The following is a 20,008-nucleotide window of genomic DNA, read 5'->3' as shown; positions in this document are numbered from 1 at the left end:
AGCCAGGATACAACACCAACACACAAAAAATCAATTTTATTCATATTTACTATCAACAAACAAATTGAAATTAAAAACACAAAACTTTATCTTTTTTTAAAGCACCAAAATATGAAATACTTAAAGATTAAACCTGATGAAAGATCTAGTACCTAAATAGGGAAAACTATAAGACATTTCCGAAAGAAATTAAAGACTTAAGTTTATAGAGAGATATATCTTGTTCATGTTTCAGAAGACTCAGTGTTGCAAAGATATGAATTCTCCCCAATAAAAATCCCAACAGATTTTTGTTTTAGAACTTGTTGAACCAATTCTAAAGTTCATATGGAAATGTAGGGGACCTAGAATAACCAAAATAACTTGAAAAAGAAGAAGAAAGTTGGACAGCTAACAGTACCTGATTTCAAGACTTTCAGAGCTACAGTAATCAAAACTAATACACAGCATTGACATTTTAAAAAGACAAATAAAAGGAACAAAACAGAGAGCCCAGAAATACACTAACATATATACGGATGACCACTTTTTTTTTTTGGAGACAGAATTTCACTTTGTCCCCTAGGCTAGAGTGTAGTGGCACCATCTCGGCTCACTGCAACCTTCGCCTCCAAGCGATTCTTTTTTTTTTTTTTTTTTTAATTTATTCATAATTATTTTATTATTTTTGATAATATTATATTTATTTATTTTTTTTTTTAAGTTATACCTGATGTAAATGACGAGTTGATGGGTGCAGCAGACTAACATGGCACAAGTATACATATGTAACAAACCTGCATGTTATGCACATGTACCCTACAACTTAAAGTATAATAATAATAAATAACTTAAAAAAAAAAATAAATAAACAAGCGATTCTTAAGCGATTCTTCTGCCTCAGCCTCCGGAGTAGCTGAGATTACAGGCACCCACCACCATACCCAGCTAATGTTTGTATTTTTAGTAGAGATGGGATTTCACCATGTCGGCCAGGCTGGTCATGAACTCCTGACCTCGAGTGATCCAACCACCTCAGTCTCCCAAAGTGCTAAGATTACAGGTGTGAGCCACCACATCTGGCTGGATGACCACTTTTTAACAAACATGTTAAGGCAATTCAGTAGAATTGGAGTCTTTTCAAGAAATAGTATAATACAGAAAAATGGAATATGCCAAAAAACCCCTACTTTGATTCATACTTATTCATACTATATTAACTAGATTGAATCACAGATTTTAATTGTTATAGTAGCTTTACGTGTAAAAATGACACAAATTTCCATTCATGGGGAAAGAATAAACAAATTGTATATGTTGATACAATATAATTCTAGTTAGTGATAAAAATGAATGACAATTAATATATGCAACGTTACTGAATCTCAAAACAGGTATGCTGAGTGAAAGAAGCCACATCAAAGAAAAAAAAAGAGAATAGGTAATGTATGATTCCATTTACATAAAACTATAGAAAATAAAAACTAATCTATAGTGGCAAAAAAGAGTAGAGGTTGCCTAAGGACTAGGGGGAGGAGGAGGGAAGAAGGATGGATTATAAAATGGCTCAAGAAACTTGTAGGCAGTGGATATATTCAATATCTTGATTGTGGTGATAGTTTCATGTGTGTATGCATATGCCAAAATGTGTCAAATGTCACACTTTAAATATGTGCAATTTCTTGTATATCAATTATATCTCAATTAAACAAATTAAAAAAAGGAAATAGTTCAATCTTTATTTCTCATATACATTTGTTTCCTAAACCAATACGCCATTTAAACATTTGCTAACAAATCAACCTTTCTGTTGTCTATTTTAATTCAATGAAACAATGAATAATTTATAAACTGACAAATTATAATCTATCTTCATTCTGTATATAATGATTAGGAAAGATATTAAAATGAATTTTATAACAGAGTCTGTAATAATATGTCAACCTAGATATATTTGAAAATCATTTCTTTTTAAATATATTATACAAAAATGGCAACTTTAAAAAAACTCCTAAGGAGAGATATTGAGAGATGGTATATTACCATAAAAAGGAAAGGTCAAAAAAGTAGGAGAATGTGGATCTAGATTATTTCAGAGGCCTTGAGAGGTGTTAGTGACTTGCCCCAAGAAACATACGTCCCAGCTCCCTCATGGAGTGAGGACCAAAGGAGCCATAAATGTAAACCACCCTATCAACTGCGCTGTGCTGAGTTGTTTTCACATCTGTCTGGTACAGGCAATGGGGCTAGGTGAAGGTACAGGTTACTTTGCAGGTAAAAAAGCTGAGGCTATAGGATAGGCAGCTTTTTGTCATTTTAGGAGTCGGTTTTCACTGTCACCCTCAGTTCCCTATTGCTGCTGTAACAAATTACCACAGACTTAGTGGTTAAAACAACACAAATGGATTGTCTTACAGTTATGGAGGTTAAAAGTCTAAAATGGGCTGCGGGGCTGCATTCCTCTCGGAAGCTTTCAGGGAAAATCCTCTCCTGGCCTTTTCTACCTCTCAGATAGAGGCTGCCTACGTGCTTTGGCTGCTGGCCTGTGTCATTCCAGCCTCTGCTTCCATCCTCCATCTCCTTCTCTCACTCTGACCCTCTTGCCTCTGTTTCACAAGCATCCATCAGGATAATCCAGGCTAATCCGGAACTTAATCACATCTTCAAAGTCTCCTTGGTCATATTAGGCAACACACACACACACACACACACACGCGCACACACACACACACAGGTTCTGAGGATTATACTGGACATCCTGTGGGGGGTTTGGGGAATGGGGGGCACTATTCCGCCTACCATACCCTCCATTTGGACCCTTTGATATGACCTCCATATTCGGGTTTTTTTTTCTGTTATTTTACTGCTACCCCTGAGAACCCTGTATTTCCCCCCTAGTTCCAGGACAAAGTAGCCCTGAGCTTTCCATTTATCTGTTCTTGTCTACTGAATTAAATTTTTTTCCTTCCTTCCTTCCCGTCTCCTTCCTTCCTTCTCCCTCTCTCTTTCTCTTGTTTCTGCTGTTAAAATACCTGGCTTTTTTTTTTTTTTTTTTTCTTTCTGAGACGGGGTCTGGCTCTGTCGCCCAGGCTGGAGTGCAGTGGTGCAATCTCCACACACTGCAGTCTCTGCCTCCTGGGCTCAAGCGATTCTCCCGCCTCAGCCTCCCAAGTAGCTAGGATTACAGGCAGGTGCCATCATGCCTGTCTTTTTGTATTTTAGTAGAGATGGGGTTTTGCTATGTTGGCCAGGCTGGTCTCAAACTCCTGACCTCAGGTGATCCTCTCGCCTCAGCCTCTTAAAGTGCTGGGATTACAGGTGTGAGCCACGGGGCCAGGCCACAAAGTAATGCTACAGATTTATTTACTAAGCATTTAATGAAAACTACTACTTGCTATGAGGATGCTGTGAGCAGATGCTGCCCCTGCAGCAATGAGGTTCAGCCGGGAGAGGGAGAAGGCTCTCCCGCGAGAGAAGTGTTTCCAAGGAGAAGTACAGTGTGTAAGGGGACTCAGTGTCAGCTCCTGGTCTACACTGAGGGCCTCCTTAAGGAAGTGACATTTGTCAAAACCTGGACTCATATTGGTGGAGCTTTGGGGCTCTTTTTCAGGATAACATTGAGCTCTTTCTGCTTGTTTCTGTTGAGGAGTTTCCTGGTGCAGAGGAGGCAGGAAGGCTCCAGGGGCCACCTGATAAAGTTGAGAGAAAAGGACGGCCTTGGAGTTGCTAACAAACTTGTTTAGATCTGGCCAGAGGATGCCGGAGGCTCATGGGGCACAGGGCTCTAGACCCTAGTATTTCTGCATTCTTTCTACCAGGCTGTGCTTCCCTCCAGGAACCGGAGCAAAGAAATAGGCCATTTTCTGTTTTGTCCACTGGGTGGAGTATTTTAGCCAACGAAGGGGGCTTTGGCAGCAGTGACTTTGTAGGCGATCTTTGCCTTGGAGAAGAGGCAAGCTTGGACTCGTCCGGAGTCACGCCCATCAAAACCCTCCTCCGCAGCTAACATTCATCAAACTTCATCACACCTGTGTGTTGGGCTGAGGCCCATCCTGGTAAAAGAAAATCTTGTAACAGATTTTAACATCTTAGAGCCAGAAAGGGGGCCGTAGGAGCTTGGTGACTCTAACCCTCTTTCACAAATTGCGAGTGCTAGGGCCCCAGCCTGAGGGCTCCTAACCTAATCACACAGGCGAGGGGGAACCCAGGTCTCCTGCCTTTCTGGGGGCGGTTCTTTCTCGCTAAGCCGCCTCAGGGGCGCCCAGATAGAGACCTGCAGACCTTCGAAGGGAGGCGTGAGAAAAGACATACGTTTCTCTTTGTAGATAAAATGGTCTGAGAGAAAATCATTCTGCCACCTGTCAAGAATAAACAAAGTAAATGAGCTAGGTTAGATTAAGGGACTCTAGGTGGCCGCCACTCATAGTGAAGGACTGGAAATGGTTAGGAAAACAAGGGGCCTACGCCATATATTGTGACAACAATGAACATTTATTTGTATTGATTTGTGTGTTTTGTTCTACCCCTTCTTGTTTAAAAACAAAACAAAAAGTACCTACTAATGGCACATAAAACGTTTCAGCACAACCAGATAAACTAGAAGTGCATGACACATTGGCTTGGGCCGGAGTTAAAGCTGGAACAAAACAGCTGATTTGCAGGAGGTAAGATTGACTCAGAAATGTGTGAAGCATTCCTTGTTTAAAAAAAATAAATGAATTGGCTGGGCCCGGTGGCTCACGCCTGTAATCTCAGCATTTTGGGAGGTTGAGGCAGGCGGATCACCTGAGGTCAGGAGTTCAAGACCAGCCTGACCAACATGGAGAAACGTCGTATCTAATAAAAATACAAAATTAGCCAGGCGTGATGGTGCGTGCCTGTAATCCCAGCTACTCGGGAGGCTGAGGCAGGAGAATGGCTTGAACCTGGGAGGTGGAGATTGTGGTGAGCCGAGATAGGGCCATTGCATTCCAGTCTGGGCGGCAAAAGCGAAACTCCATCTCAAAAAAAAAAAAAAAAAAAAAAAAAGAAAAGAAAAGAAAAAGAAAAAGAAAAAGAATTGAAGTTGGTGATCAATAATTCAGAGGAAAAACAAAAATAGGAAAATGAAAGGCCGATAGAAAATAAGCCTGGCATGTTAAATGCAAACTATGAAAACCTACCTCTTGCTGAGAGTGGGGCGTGAATGTAGACCTCATATCTACCGTGGCTGCTTGGGGGAAACATGATCACCACAGCATATGTCAGTGGCTGCCTGTTCTCAGGGCTGGGCTGCCTGGCCCAAATCGAGTCCGTGATCTAGGGGCAGGAACTTTCCACAGCTCAGGCTTTTCATAGTAAACCAGACTTGAAGGCTAAACTAAATTTTAAAAAATTATTTCTTTTCCCTTATAGTTTTGTCAATTATAAGTCAGAAGGACATTCAAGGACTTTGACTTTAAATATCTCCCGATTTTTCAGTAACAGTTAAACCTACTTACATATTAAGAAAAGTGGAGCAAATTCTAAATAAAGGTAACCCAGTGAGATCAAGACAACTGGGAACAGTTTGGGGAGGCTGACCTCAAAAAGACAAGACACACATTGTTTCACTCAGAAATCTTTTCCCCCTTAAGTTTCCTAAAGAAAGCAGAGATCTTGCATGCTTGCCACTGACTTGGAAAGCTAAGTGCACCTTAGCATGGATATTCTTGGCTCCATCTTTTGAAAACTTAGAGACTACACCATTAGAAAGAATGGAAGGCCGTCAAGGGTTTTAGTGATGGGTTCTTCAAGGCCCCAACTTCCTGCACATGAAAGTGTAGCATCAAGACAACCCCTCATCAGCCTGACTCTCAATGTAAGGCCCTCTGACTGCAGGGGAGCCTTGCCTTACTCATAGAGGCCACAGATCTTCTCTTCGCCTTCTAACGCCTGCAAAAGCTGTGTGTGACAGAGTACTCTGTCTTTTCAAAGCTGATGTATAACTGAAGGAGAACAGAAACTTGGTCAGAATCATGAGTGCCCTAGATGCCTTTGAAGGGTGGAGAGACATGACTGGACTAGGGTTGGACTGGAAGAGATGGTCAAGAAGGTACTTAAGAAAAGGGGTGTTTGCAAGGGAATCACCCAGAGTCAGAGGCAAGACAACCAGGAGCAGCAGCTTTGAGGCAGGGTGGAATTCTTGCTCTGGCAGTTAGAAACGCTGCAAACTCAGACAAGTTGCTGTTAGCTCAGTGGTGGGATGAGCCCTGATCACTTCTGCCCCAGTTGCCTACTGGATTCAAGGAGAAAATGGACAAGAAAGCGTTCACAAACCATTCATATTAGAAACAGACAAATATCCATTATATAACCAATGTTCCCCCAGCTCCAGTGAGAAGTAAGTACAATAGCTACCATTTTTGAGCACCTATTTTGTGCCATGCTTGTTCATCTATGTGTTTTAAACTTCATGGTTATTATCAGCCCCACTTTACATAGAGGGGAACTGATCATCAGAGAGGGCAAGTGACCCTCCAAAGTTCATTAGCTGTTAAAAGACTGAGTAGGGATTTGAGCTGTGACCCTTGTTTCATTTTATTCTAATGAGGACAGATTCTTCTGGCGTCAGCTGGGTTCAGCAGGGTGTCCCTGCACCCCTCGCCCAGTGGCTGGCAGAGGATTTTTAAGAAGAGAGGATGGAAGGCAGAAAAAAACAGGAGTAGAACATGAGGAAGTCTACCTTGGGGCTCCGTTTTGTTTCATGTTGCAGTGAGGAACAGAGGGTGAGCAACCACAGGCTGAGTTACCTCCCTGGAGTGATTGAACAATTCAGTAATGCATGAGTGTCATTCTGTATGTTTGAACTCCCCATTTGCTTATTGGCACCATAGTCCCTTATCTCTCTCCCTCTCGAGTTTCTTTCTCTTCTTTGACCTTTCTAGCCTCCTTATTTCATGCGTGCACATTCTTGTCTTTTTCCTCCTGCTTCTTCCCTCTTCGCCATTCGGACAGACTGTATCAGCGAATCCCTCTACAGTGTCGTATCTAACTTTTTTATTCATTGCATGATTTATTTTTAGCCTGAAACAACTGCATCCTAAAAATGGAGTTCCTAATGAGACAGAGGCTGAGCAGAGCTATGTAAGGTATCTGGGGCTTGGCCTCCCAGCCTCCCTAGCTTGGCTGTTTTTCTACTGCGTGCGTGCGTGTGTGTGTGTGTGTGTGTGTGTGTGCGCGCGCGCCTCTGCTCTTTGTCCTGAGCCCACGATTCCAGAGCTGGCTGGACCCAAGGAGGTGAAGAGTCACTTCTCCGCCCCAGGAAGGGCAAAGAAGAGAGACAAAATCAGCCTGTCTGCTCCCTGCTTGGCTCAACAAGGCCTCTAATAGTCTTCTGTCCTTTCTTCTGCACACGGCATATTTGGGAACAAGAAACAAAAATTTTTCCAAATGAAGAGAACTCACTTGTTTATTGTGGGGGTTTATTTTCTGTCCTCTTGCAGGGCAGAAGAGGGGCTTAATTTCCCCACATATGATGGGAAGGACCGAGTGGTAAGTCTTTCCGAGAAGAACTTCAAGCAGGTTTTAAAGAAATATGACTTGCTCTGCCTCTACTACCACGAGCCGGTGTCTTCAGATAAGGTCGCGCAAAAACAGTTCCAACTGAAAGAAATCGTGCTTGAGGTAAGTAATCAAAGGGCGTGCTGTCTGCGCTGCCTCAGTGAGGTGCTGAGGGAATGCCTTTGGCCAGGGGTTGGGATATGGGAACGAGGATGCAGAGAATATATACTGAGGTCTGCTTTATTTTGGCCTCACGTGAATCAGATGCCCTTGTTGCACAGCTGGGGTGTGTGAACAATGAGGGGTGGGTCCTAACTCTTCAAATGAAGAGGACCAAACGTGCTACACTATGATGGGTCTGATGTAAAGTCTCTATGGCCCCCTTGACTTTTCAAGGGCCCTTGTCCCAGTCACTGTTTCCCAGATAGAATGCAGAAACTGTTGTTAAAACGGTTGGCTGAAATGAAATCCAGGGACTACTTGTGGATTTCACTCAGTGTGCCCACTCTGCTCCCTCAAATCTCCCTGTGATCCTGGAGAGACCAGAGTTACTTGACCTTGCCTCTCTCTGGGGGTCAGATGGAGAATATCACTAAATGACTTTCCTCTCTCGTGATTTGCTGTCAGTCAGCATTACAGAATGTAGTTGTGTGCAGATTTTCTGAGCGGCATATTCATTTATGTGATTTTTTTTTTTTCCTCAGAAAGTTGTTGGTGTGACTTTAGGGCAGAGCTGAAGTCAGTTCTTATTTTATCCGCATTACATGGCCTGCCTGTTTGTAACCTGGCACTGGGGCCCATTTTCTAATCCTTTGCGAGTGCCCCAGAAACTATTCCTGCAGCTCCTCCTGGACAGCTTAAGATGGCTTATACTTTAAGAGTGCCTGAGGGTGCCAAGAATGCTAGTGGGCACCAAGATGCCTCATCAGTCCCCATGCCTAGCCCAGGCGCAAACCTGTGAAAAGGATATTTGAGAATTACAATTTATTAACCAGTGCAATCAGAGAACTCAGGTTGATGAAACAGTTTGATTAACAGAATTATCGTATAAAACCCATGTGGATTTGAATTTTTTCCAATTGAAACATTGACTGTCATAAAATCCAGCAAAACTATCCCAAATACATCAAAAATATATTTCCAACCTTGAGTGCTGAATGTGGAAGTTCAGTTCGCTCTGTGGGTTGCAAGAAAAGAGAAAGCAGGGATAGTTATTAAGACTTTATTCTATAGAAATGAGCAAATCACAGGCTGGAAAAGAACAGGACATAGAACTTAGCTGCTGCTTAGCCCATGAAACCAACACTTACATTGTATCTCCATTTCAAACTGCCATACTCAGTTATCAAGAGACATTGTTATGAAAACTTAATAGAAGGCATAAGAATTCTCCCCTATGTGCTCATTGCTGTCCAGCTAGCTTAGAACTCCAAAAGATTGCCTTTGGTTGGCCTGTACAGTCAAGGACATTCATTTCTGATTCTAATTTTTTTAAAAGAAATCTCTTTCTATCATCTATCTATCTATCTATCTATCTATCTATCTATCTATCTATCTATCTATCTATCTATCTATCTATCTATCTATCTATCTATCTATCTATCTATTTATCTCTAGCTCCCCCAAGTACATATGTCCCCAAAGACTATGCAAAATCATGAACAGGAACTTCCCCTGGGCTTACCATCCCTCCAGACACCTTTGATCCAAGAGTGCCCTTTCCACAGTTGGGTGCCAGCCCAGCAGAGACCGATAAGGAAAAGTTCACGACAGGAGTTAATTTGATGCCCCTAGGCTGCTAAAGCTGGAGTGAGGCATCATTAGGAGAAAAAGAACACAGAACTTGAAGTCAGGATATCCGGATTTAAGTTCTGGCTTTGTCTCTACTAGGCATAGGACGCAGGGCAAATTACGTAATTTCTCAGAGCCTCACTTTCTTATCTATAAATACAGAAAAATAATAACTATCATGCAGGCTTAAGAAATGATTAAATAATAATAATGTTTATTAAATGCTTACTAAGTACAGGGACTGTCCTAAGCACTTGGTATGTGTTAGCTTGCTTAATCCTTATTCTATTAAGTAGGTACAGTTACCAATTCCATTTTATAGATGGGGAAACTGAAGCAGAGAGGCTAAGTTGTCCAAGGTCACACAGCTACTGCAGATGAAGGCAGTACGTGATACTTATACTGCGCCTCTCCTGAAATCAGTGCGAAAATGCCCAAGGGGCTTCTGGGTAGACTGTTTAAGACGGTTTCAAGAGTCTTCCTTAAACAGAGTTGCTCAGCCTCTGGGCCCGGGTCTGATGATGCCAGCTGTACCACCAGCATGGCCGAGAAGTACATGGCCTGGAGGCACTGCTTTTGCAAAAGTCCAAACCGAGGCGGAGGCCTGGGCTCCATTAGTGAAGGTGAGGAAGGGGCAGGCCTTTGTTGAGATACTTGTCAGGTGCAGCATCAAGGGAAAAAATGGCTCCAAGAAGTCCATGAGTGGAAAGAGTGAACATGTCTTTAAACTTTTGTCATGGTCAAAATAACTATTTTGTCCTCTTAATCCTCTAGACCCCACACTTGCACTAAGAAAAATAGTCTGCCAGCTTCCAGGGCTGTGGCTGTTAGGGGGTAGGGGGAAAAGAGGAGGTAGTTCCCAGTGTCCATCCATCAGGCAGTGTGGTGTCAGCCATGGGCAAATAGCTGGAGGGGAGGCGGCTTTCTGACGCTTTTTATCATAACCGACTATGACCCAGTACACACACACACACACACACACACACACACACACCCCAGAAACAAAAATTTCATGAAACTATACTTATTATTATTACCTGGGGAATTAAAAAATTTTTTTTCTATTTTTATCCCGTTCTCTTCTATTTCACTTTAAAAATCGATCTCAACCTATTAAGTGGATTTCGCTCTCCAGTGAGGAGTTGCCATCCCTAGGCTGAAACAGCTGGGAATTTCTAGGAATTAGAAGCTCATAGCTCCTCACACTAGGGCCACCCCATTGTAAGAAACTCCAAGGGCGCTATGGCCAGTCACGTATATTTTGTCTGCATCTCTAAGGGATGTCAATGAAAAGAGCCAGAAACAGCTTCATCCACAGAGCCAGGAGGTCACTGCCTGATGAGGGGCACTTGAAATGCCATTCAATTAGTCATGTATGTGCCACCTACTTTATGTTGGGATGCTGGGATAGATGCTGTGGATACAGGGAACATGAGACCCTCAAGTGGCTCACAGCTGAACATGGAAGAAAACACGCGAACTAAGAGCTACGGTGCAGGGAGGTTGCTGTAACAATAGAGCAACTTGTAAGTTTCTCGGGGAGAGTAGAGGAAAGAGGAAGAGCCAGAACTGGTTTGTGAAATGAGTAGGAATTACTGGTAAAACAGCACATATTCTGATGGCTCTCAAGTATTTTTCCACCTGCTAGCTTTTTCCTAAAATTTGGCCAAGAGGGCCTCATTTCTTTAGGGTAAGATTTTTGTCCCGACTTAGTCAAGGTCCTCTGGGAGAGGTAGACCTTTGAGATGTTGCCAATCACTTACATCCCCTGAGTCTGAATTTGTCGTGAGAACAGGACTTGACAAGGGGAAGAGGAGAAGGGGGAGAAGATAAGGTCTATACAGCTTAGCAAGAAATAGGCAAGTTATATGACACCAGGAGGCAGAAAACTCAAACTTTGCTTTCCAGTCTGGCCAGAGTCCAGTTCTGGAGGGCCCAAGGGTCAGTGTATGATCCATAGTTCCATGCAGATGTTCTACACATGCTTGTTGAATGAGTGAATGAATGTTAGAGCTCAAAAGAACTGTGGAAGTCATCTAGGTTGCTCTGAACCCCTCATTTCATAGCTGTAACCCTGACTTAAACAGCTGGTAGTTCTGATTCCTGCTTGGCTTTCTTCATCAACAAAGTAGCATATACTCCTTTAGATTTCAGAGTATGTGAAAAAGAACTAAAAGGCAATAAAAGTAATCACACCAAAGTAAACATAGATAATGTTCTGGTAGATTTCTTTCCAGTTTTTTTTTCTGTACATAAGTACACATTTTTCAATTCGGTATTCTACCATTTATACAGTTTTGTTTCCAGCTTTTCTTCACATCCGTATATTGTATTTCTATATTATTAAACAGTAATGTTAATACCAGCATAGTATTCCACTGTATCAACATACATATTTTAAAAATAATTACCATATATTTGGATCCTGACATAATTTTTAGAGTTTTAAAAATCTTTATTTTTTCATTATTGGTTTAATGAACACTTCTTTTTGATTTCTGGCTAAAGTTTTCCATAAAATTGTTTTGCCATTTATATATTTTTTTCTTCCATAAATTATTTTTCTATGCCTTTTCTCATTTTTCTACTGGGATGTCAACACAAATTATAAAAGGAGTTGCAATTTTGCATGCTGTCTCTTGCAGCTTCCGCCAAGATAGTTAATTTAGTCACACCACAGTGGCCAACTTCCACTAGCATTACAGGACTCAGAGACAGAGGAGATGGTCAGGGAATTCAGTTTCTCCTTGTGGCTTTGTTTCCTGCTTCCTCTTTTTTCTTGAAACTGCTGTGCAAGCCGCTGCTCCTATCGTGTCCTATAAATATTGCCAGAGAAAAGTCCTTCAGCATCACCATTTCCCTGAGGTTGAAGTGCTTGAGAGATGGCATGCTCTAACGTGGGCTTCCAGATCAGATAGACCTGGCTTCCTTATTTGCAAGGTGGAGATGACAGTGCTGTTGTGAGGATTGAATGACGCTGCCCAGCAAGAGCATAGCTCTGGCACACAGAAGATACTTAACAAATGCTGGCTTCTTTCAGCCCACACTCACATTTTGTCAGGATTCTAAACACAGTACAACCAACCCCATCAGTTTACAAACTGAGGAAACCAGGCCTTGGGAGCTGGGGACTGGAAATGCATTGCCATCTTGCTTATTCCCAGCCAGTTTGATTCACTCCTCCTCTTACTGCTCATTCACTCCTCCTCTCTGGGGCTGGAGAGGAGGAGTGACTTGCCAGTGGTCACAGGCCGCTCTCAATGTACCCCTGTTTGGCATTCCCTCTGCTCTCAAGGCTTTGCTGAGCCTGTGTCGGCTATGTTCAACCACCTCATCAATATCATTTATTAAATTAGGCTTTGCCCCATTTTCAGACATGGTTCAGTCTCACCTACTTCGAGAGGTGCTTCTAGTTTCCTTCTAATCCTTTCTACCTTACCCTTTCCCCCCATGGAGACATGGGTTGGATTTTTCCCTCTAGATTAGAAGCCTCATGAGAACAACCTGAATGAAAATCAAACTTGGTAATAGGGGAAGCAAAAAGCAAAGCAAAGCAAAACAAAGCAAAGCAAACTGAGCCAAGTTCACATTGGGCAAGGATCAAGAAACTGCTTGTAACTCAAAAACACAACTAAATGAATGCACTGGTCACACGACAGCATAACAGGTGGAGCCCCAGCTGGCCAGGCATGAGCAACATGGCCTCCACATTGTGAATTCCTGAGCCCTCCACACGTGGCATTTCCGTTCTGCCAGCACCCAGCCTGGGATGAGGAATCGATTCCTTCTTCTTCCCCTTCTGCCTTAACACAGATCTTATCCCTAACTCCAAGACCTTTATCTTTTCCTCTACACCACTTCACTGCTAGGTGTCTGGCATTCCAACCTGAAAAAGAAGACAAGAAAAGGACAAAAGCTTTTTCCTGGTGAGCTTCACACTTATGTAGAAACAATTTTATGGCCACTTAAATCGTCTACAGAAGGAAAGGAGGAAAGAGACATGCAAAGACCTCAGAGCTCGGTTCTAGGACCTCTGGGCACTTTTCATTTTGTATTCACATGTTTCATAGTTAAAATTGATGCTGTTAGTCATGTATCTGTGTTTTGGGTGGCAGGGTGGAGAGGGGGGAATAGCAACTAAGTAGACTAACCTGTAGCCAATATGCATTTACTGGATTAAGGAAAGCTATGGGGGAATTTTTTCAGGCAGCTAGAGACTGTTTCAGAACATGAAAACAAGCATTGTAAATCCCTGAATAGAAATATTCATTCATTTATCAAATTTTTGTTACTATTAACAGACACTCAATAATCTTTGCATGAGTAAATGAATGTATCAGTGAATGTATGGATAAAGAACAAGCAACACTTTCCAGATTGTGAACAGTAAAGCTTGGTTCATTCATTTAGGGTGAAATAGGTCCCTTGAGCAGGCAGAAAACCTGGAGTCTTGGCACAAAAATGGCCACGTCTTCTTGGAAGTTGAATCAGGTCAACCTGCTGGTCTTGTAGTTTTTCAACAGGCTGCAACTAGAGTTCAAGGTCTAAGGCTGCTCCCCTGTGTACCCTTGGTGGGGTTCTTCTGCTTTTCCTGCTTAAGAAGGTCTCACTTTAGCTCACCAATAGAGTCTGTTGGGATGCTCTGCTGCCATCCACACAGTGCCTGTCCAGGGGATCTCTCCTAAGCTATCTTGGGTATTAAATGGCAGGACCACTACCTAAAAATGCAAACCAATTTCTAGTGCTGAAACGTAGGTTACTTTCCAATAATTTTTAGATGATAACTCAAACAAATTATCTATTAGGCCCTGTAGGGGAGAAGGATGCTGGTTTCATTGTCTATGACAGGATCAAGAATCATAATCCTGTGTGATGTAGGCATCTGAGTTTTGCAGCTGTTTAGCGGATCTCTTGATGCTGCTGCTATCAGTCTGCCAGAGCCCCTACCAGACTGAGCTTCCTTCTTCCTTCAGGCCTCAGTCTCCTAAACTATCTGTATATCAATAAAAAGTAAACTTTAGCTGAGAGTGACTGCAGCCTCTTCAGGCTTTGCAATGTGCCCAGCATCATCATTGACAAGACTCATGTGCACTTTATAAACACCTCCCCTCCTCCTCCTCCTCCTCCTCCTCCTCCTCCTCCTCCCTCCCTCCTCCCTCCTCCTCCTCCTCTTCTTCTTCTTCTTCTTCTTCTTCTTCTTCTTCTTCTTCTTCTTCTTCTTCTTCTTCTTCTTCTTCTTCTTCTTCTTCTTCCTCTTCTTCCTCCTCTTCCTCTTCCTCCTCTTCCTCTTCCTCTCCTTCTCCTTCCCCTTCTTCCTCTTCCTCTTCCTCCTCCTCCTCCTGCCCTCCTTCTCCTTCTCCTTCTCCTTCTCCTTCTCCTTCCTTCTCCTTCTCCTTCTCCTTCTCCTTCTCTCCTTCTCCTTCTCCTTCTCCTTCTCCTTCTCCTTCTCCTTCTCCTTCTCCTTCTCCTTCTCCCTTCTCCTTCTCCTTCTCCTTCTTCTTCTTCTTCTTCTTCTTCTTCTTCTTCTTCTTCTTCTTCTTCTTCTTCTTCTTCCTCCTTCTTCTTCTTCTTCTTCCCCTTCACTCCCCACAGGCTGGAGTGCAGTAGTACGATCTCAGCTCACTGCAACCTCCACCTTCAGGGTTCAAGCGATTATTCTGCCTGAGCCTTCTAAGTTGTTGGGATTACAGGTGCCTACGACCACACCCAGCTAATTTTTATATTTTTAGTAGAGACAGGGTTTCGCCATGTTGGCCAGGCTGGTATACCACCATTTCTCTAAATCCAATCTCAGATGAAGTATCAATGCTTGGGAAAACTGAAAGCAGAACACCTGAACTTCTCTTCCATTTACTCACTATACTGAGCAAGTCACACAGATTCACTTCATTACACTGATCTGTGAAATCTATATGTAAAATCATCTATAAAATCAACCATTAGTTCCTACCTCCATGAATTAGGAGAATTAAATGGAAACAGGTGAATAAGAATTTCTTATAAAATTATAAGAAGCTGTGGGCCAGGTGTGGTGGCTCAAGCCTGTAATCCCAGCACTTTGGGAGGCCGAGACGGGCAGATCACGAGGTCAGGAGATCGAGACCATCCTGGCTAACATGGTGAAACCCCATCTCTACTAAAAAAAAATACAAAAAACTAGCCGGGCGTGGTGGCTGGCACCTGTAGTCCCAGCTACTAGGGAGGCTGAGGCAGGAGAATGGCATAAACCCGGGAGGCGGAGCTTGCAGTGAACTGAGGTCTGGCCACTGCACTCCAGCCTGGGTGACAGAGCAAGACTCCATCTCAAAAAAAAAAAAAGAAGCTGTGAAAGGGTCAGGTATTATTATTTTTGTTATGTCAGTTACTACTGAAGAAATTCATATATGTATTAATAGAATGACTAATTGAGTGCTTGAAGTATAGTGGGTGCTTATCAATGTGAATTTCCTTCACTAGTCACTTGAACTTTTGTACGTGTTCTTAGTTGATTGTAGTAGTTCTCAACTTTGGCCACACATTAGCACCACATAAGGAGTTTTAAAAAATACTGATTCGTGGATCTCATCCCCACAGGTGCTGGTTTAATTGGTCATTGGGTAAAGGCTGATGTCCAGATGCTGCAATTTTTAAAAGCTCTCTGAGTGCTGTTAAGATGCAGCCAAGTTTGAAGGCCGCTCGAACCTTGATGCTTAAAATGTGAACCCCAAAGTTGAGAGCAGTCCAGCTACTTGGGAGGCTGAAACTAGAGGATTGCTTGAGGCTAGGAGTTTGAGTCTGCAGTGTGTTATGATTGTGCCTGTGAGTAGATACTGCACTCCAGCTTGAGCAACATAGTGAGACCTCATCTGAATAAAAAGGCGGACCCCAGACCAGTAGCAAATGGCATCACTTGGACCATGTTAAAAATGAAGAATCTCAGGCCCCATCCCAGAATCAAACTTAACACTTAAATGAGATCCCTGTGTGCTTTGTAGGCACGTTAAAGTTTGCAAAGCACTGCGACAGTCTATTGGGTTGGGAAAATTTTCCAGATGACCAGAATCATGTTGTTACCTGTTTGACCTTTGGACTATTCACTCTTCAGAATGGTGCTGGAACTGTCAGTATAGCTCTGATTTGGAGAGCCGCTGGGATGTTAAGTTGGTTCTAGGGGTGCAGGGATTCATATCTGCTTTGGGACTCAGCCAGGCCTCCCAGGGTTCTCCCACTGACCCATCACTCACACAGTCAGTGACTAATCCTTTGGACCTCCTTAAAAGGAAATGATCTGGGACTTGAGGAGTCGTACCCTATTTGAGATCTTTCTAGTTGAATTGCCTGGCTTTTTAACACCAACTCAGAAGTTGGCCTTCTAACTATCCTTAGGTCAGGGTTCAGAGTTGACCTTCAGAAAGAGAAGACATGCATCTATTTGGTTGCTGTGGCACATTAGCCCTTTCCCCAAAAGAAATGGCAAATCTAAGAACCCTGAAGGTAGATGGAAGTGGGATATTAAGATGTTATGATGTTTTATGGGAAACCATGGGAAAGTTTCTCAGAGAAAACTGGTGAGTATTTTGTAATATGAAACTAAGTCTGGTGGACACCTAAATAGAAATATTCGCTCTTTCATTTATTCATGAAATATTCATCTTACTTACTGTCTAAGTCTGCTTAGTGTTGCTATAACAGAATACCTGAGGCTAGATCATCTATAAAAAGAGGTTTACTTGGCTCATGATTCTAGGGGCTGGAAAGTTCAAGATTGACAGCTACATCTGGTGAAAGCCTTATGCTGCTTCAACTTATGGCAGAAAGCAGAAAGCAGTGGATGTTATGAGAAAGGAATCATGTTATGAGAGAGAAAGGATGGCAGAGAAACCAAGGAAGCCAGACCCTTTTAACCAACCTGTTCCCTCAGAAACTAATTTGTTCTCATTAAAACTCACTTACCCTTGAATGAGGGTGTTAATCTATTCATGAGGGGCCCACCCACATAACCCAAACACCTCTCACTAGACCCTACCGCTAAACACTACCATATTGGGAATAAAATTTCAACATGAGCTTTGATGGGGACAAACCACATCCAAATCATAGCACTTACAAAGATGCAGATGGAATGGCCACAGTGTCTAGGGAAATGTTCCTCTTTTATTGATGATAAGAACTCACTTCCTTTAGGTCTATGTTTAAATGTCACCTTATCAAAGAAGTTATCTCCCTGACAGCCTATGTAAATCACACTTTCCATGCATTCATTTTACCTCCTCTACCCTCCTCTATGCTTTTTCTACATAGTACTTGGCTGACCTATTGCATATTGTCTGACACCTCGTCTTTTAGTACATTTGTGTTGCTATGAAAGAATACCTGAGGCTAGGTCATTTATAAAGAATAAAAGGTTTATTTGGCTCACAATTCTGATGTCTGAAAAGGTTGAAGATTGGGTGTCTGTATCTGGCTAGGGCCACAGGCTGCTTCTGCTCATGGCAGAAGGTGAAGAGGAGCTGGTATGTGCAGATATCACACAGCACCAGAGGAAGCAAGAGAGACAGAGAGAGAGAGAGAGAGAGAGAAGATGCAAGGCTGTTTTTAACAACCAGCTCTCAGGGAACTCTAGCAGGAACTAATAGAGTGAGAACTCACTCAGTCACTGCCCCATCCATGGAGGACATTAATCTATTCATAAGGCGTTCACCTCCATGACCCCAAACCTCCCATTACGCCTCAACTCCAACATTGAGGACCAAACTTTAGCATGAGATTTGGAGGGAAAAACATCCAAACTACAGCACCCACTATAGAATGTGACATTCACAAAGGCAAGGACTTTGTTCTACTCATTGCTATACTCCAACACCTAAATCAGTGCCTGACTCAGTAGGTATTCAACAGTGTTTGTCGAATGAATGTTGAATGAAGAGAAGGGGAGGAAGGAGAAGGGAAAAGTACATATTATGAACTTACCATAAACCATGCCAATACGGGGCTTTACATATGTAATTTCATGTAATTCTTACAACATATTCTTACATTACAGGCAGAGAAATGAGCCAGAGAGCTAAGTAAAAATTGCCTAAAGTCACAAAGCTATAAAACATTAGATCATGAAGCAGGGTTTGAACCCAAACCTATTTGGTTTCAAATGACATGCTCCTTCCAGTATGCCAAGGAGCAGCTGAAAGGGATTGCTTCATGTTTGTAAGCTGTGCCAACTTACGAAGCCACAGATGTCTTTAGTTTGTACTCTGGATTTTCACTTACACTTGAGCTGCATTAAATTGTACAGCTAGACTATGTGTTGAACCTAAATGACTAGTGTGAGCCAATGGGCTGTTGCTTGGCACTTGGAATTTAATAAATGTTAGCTGGATGGATGGCTGGAGAGGGGAAGAAGGAAAATGTCAAGAATTAGAAATAAATTGCTTATACTGGAAATGTACTTCTCCTTGATCTCTTTTTTAAATGAAGTTAAATTTTTTAAAGTATTGAGTAGAATTCTAAAGAGGTTGAATTTGCCAGATTCAGGAACCTGTTTGTTACCCTTGCTTAATCCCACCAAAATATGGGTAAAATTGATTTTTTTTTTAAACCATGGGACTCTCAGCCCAAAATATATATACACATGGGCAGAAACCTCCAAGCTTTATAAGGCTGACCCTTGTTCTAAACCTATTTAGAGCAGGCAAATATCCCAGTGGTTGCATTTCCAAACCCCAAGAGGGGAAGGCAAAATGAAGTTGCTGGAGTTGAGTGAATCTGCAGATGGAGCCACGTGGAAACACTGGGCAGCGAATAGCAACACACACAGGATTCAGGTATTTTTTTCCAACTGTTCACTGCCCGATAATGGCAATCTCCAAATTCACACCTGCTCCACTCTGAAAAATTAGATGAGGTCAGGCTTATTTTGGTTTGGCTTGGAGAATGAAGCCTCCCGTAGAGCCCATACTCTCTCAGGAGGTGCTCACTTTTAAATTGCAGTTCTCTGTGAAGCCCGAGTGCTGCTGAATTCTGTGTGGAGGGTTGCTGGGCACATATCGGTAATACAGGGGATCCTTGGAGTGAGATGGTAAAAGCACAGAGATGCTAGTTGTAAAAGCATGGATTGAGTTGATTACAGTTAAATATTTCCTTCCACCCATGGAATTATAAGGAAATAGAGGTTTCATGAACTGGAAAATATACTGTTGATTCAGAAGTTTTTAGACCATTGGAACCTTCTCTCATTACTCCTATCTCCAAAGCCCCCGGTATTGCACAAGCCCAAACAGGACACCTATTCATCACATTCCTGAGGTAGACCTCCTCCCAAAGGTATACGTTTTTATTTTTTATTATGTATTTATTTATTTTGAGATGGAGTCTCGCTCTGTCACCCAGGCTCCCAGGCTGGAGTGCAGTGGCACGATCTTGGCTCACTGCAACCTCTGCGTCCCGGAGTCAAGCGATTCTTCTGCCTCAGCCTCACGAGTAGCTGAGACTACAGGCATGTGCCACCATGCCCAGCTAATTTTTGTATTTTAGTAGATATGGGGTTTCGTCATGTTGGCTGTGCTGGTCTCAAACTCCTGACCTCAGGTGATCTGCCTGCCTCAGCCTCCCAAAGTGCTGGAATTACAGGCACGTGCCACCATGCCCGGCCCCCAAAGTTATACATTTTAAAATGGAGACATGAGATACCATGAAAGTCACTACTGCAGTTATATTATAAGGGCTACTATGATATAAGGCA

The 20,008-nt window shown here is 42.5% G+C and overlaps 1 protein-coding gene across 1 annotated transcript in view; it reads left to right on the top strand.

The window, feature by feature from the left end:
• Nucleotides 1-7,114: 7,114 nt before the first annotated feature.
• Nucleotides 7,115-20,008, top strand: part of CASQ2 (calsequestrin 2) — a 70,492-nt gene continuing 57,598 nt past the window's right edge. Inside the window, exon 1 of the mRNA XM_031652227.1 lies at nucleotides 7,115-7,623. Coding sequence (XP_031508087.1) covers nucleotides 7,390-7,623 — 234 coding nt within the window. The 5' untranslated portion in view covers nucleotides 7,115-7,389. The remainder of the gene's footprint in view (nucleotides 7,624-20,008) is intronic.

This window comes from Papio anubis, chromosome 1 (genome assembly GCF_008728515.1).
Source record: "Papio anubis isolate 15944 chromosome 1, Panubis1.0, whole genome shotgun sequence".
Classification (NCBI taxonomy): domain Eukaryota; kingdom Metazoa; phylum Chordata; class Mammalia; order Primates; family Cercopithecidae; genus Papio; species Papio anubis.
This window is presented reverse-complemented; position numbering and strand designations above follow the sequence as displayed.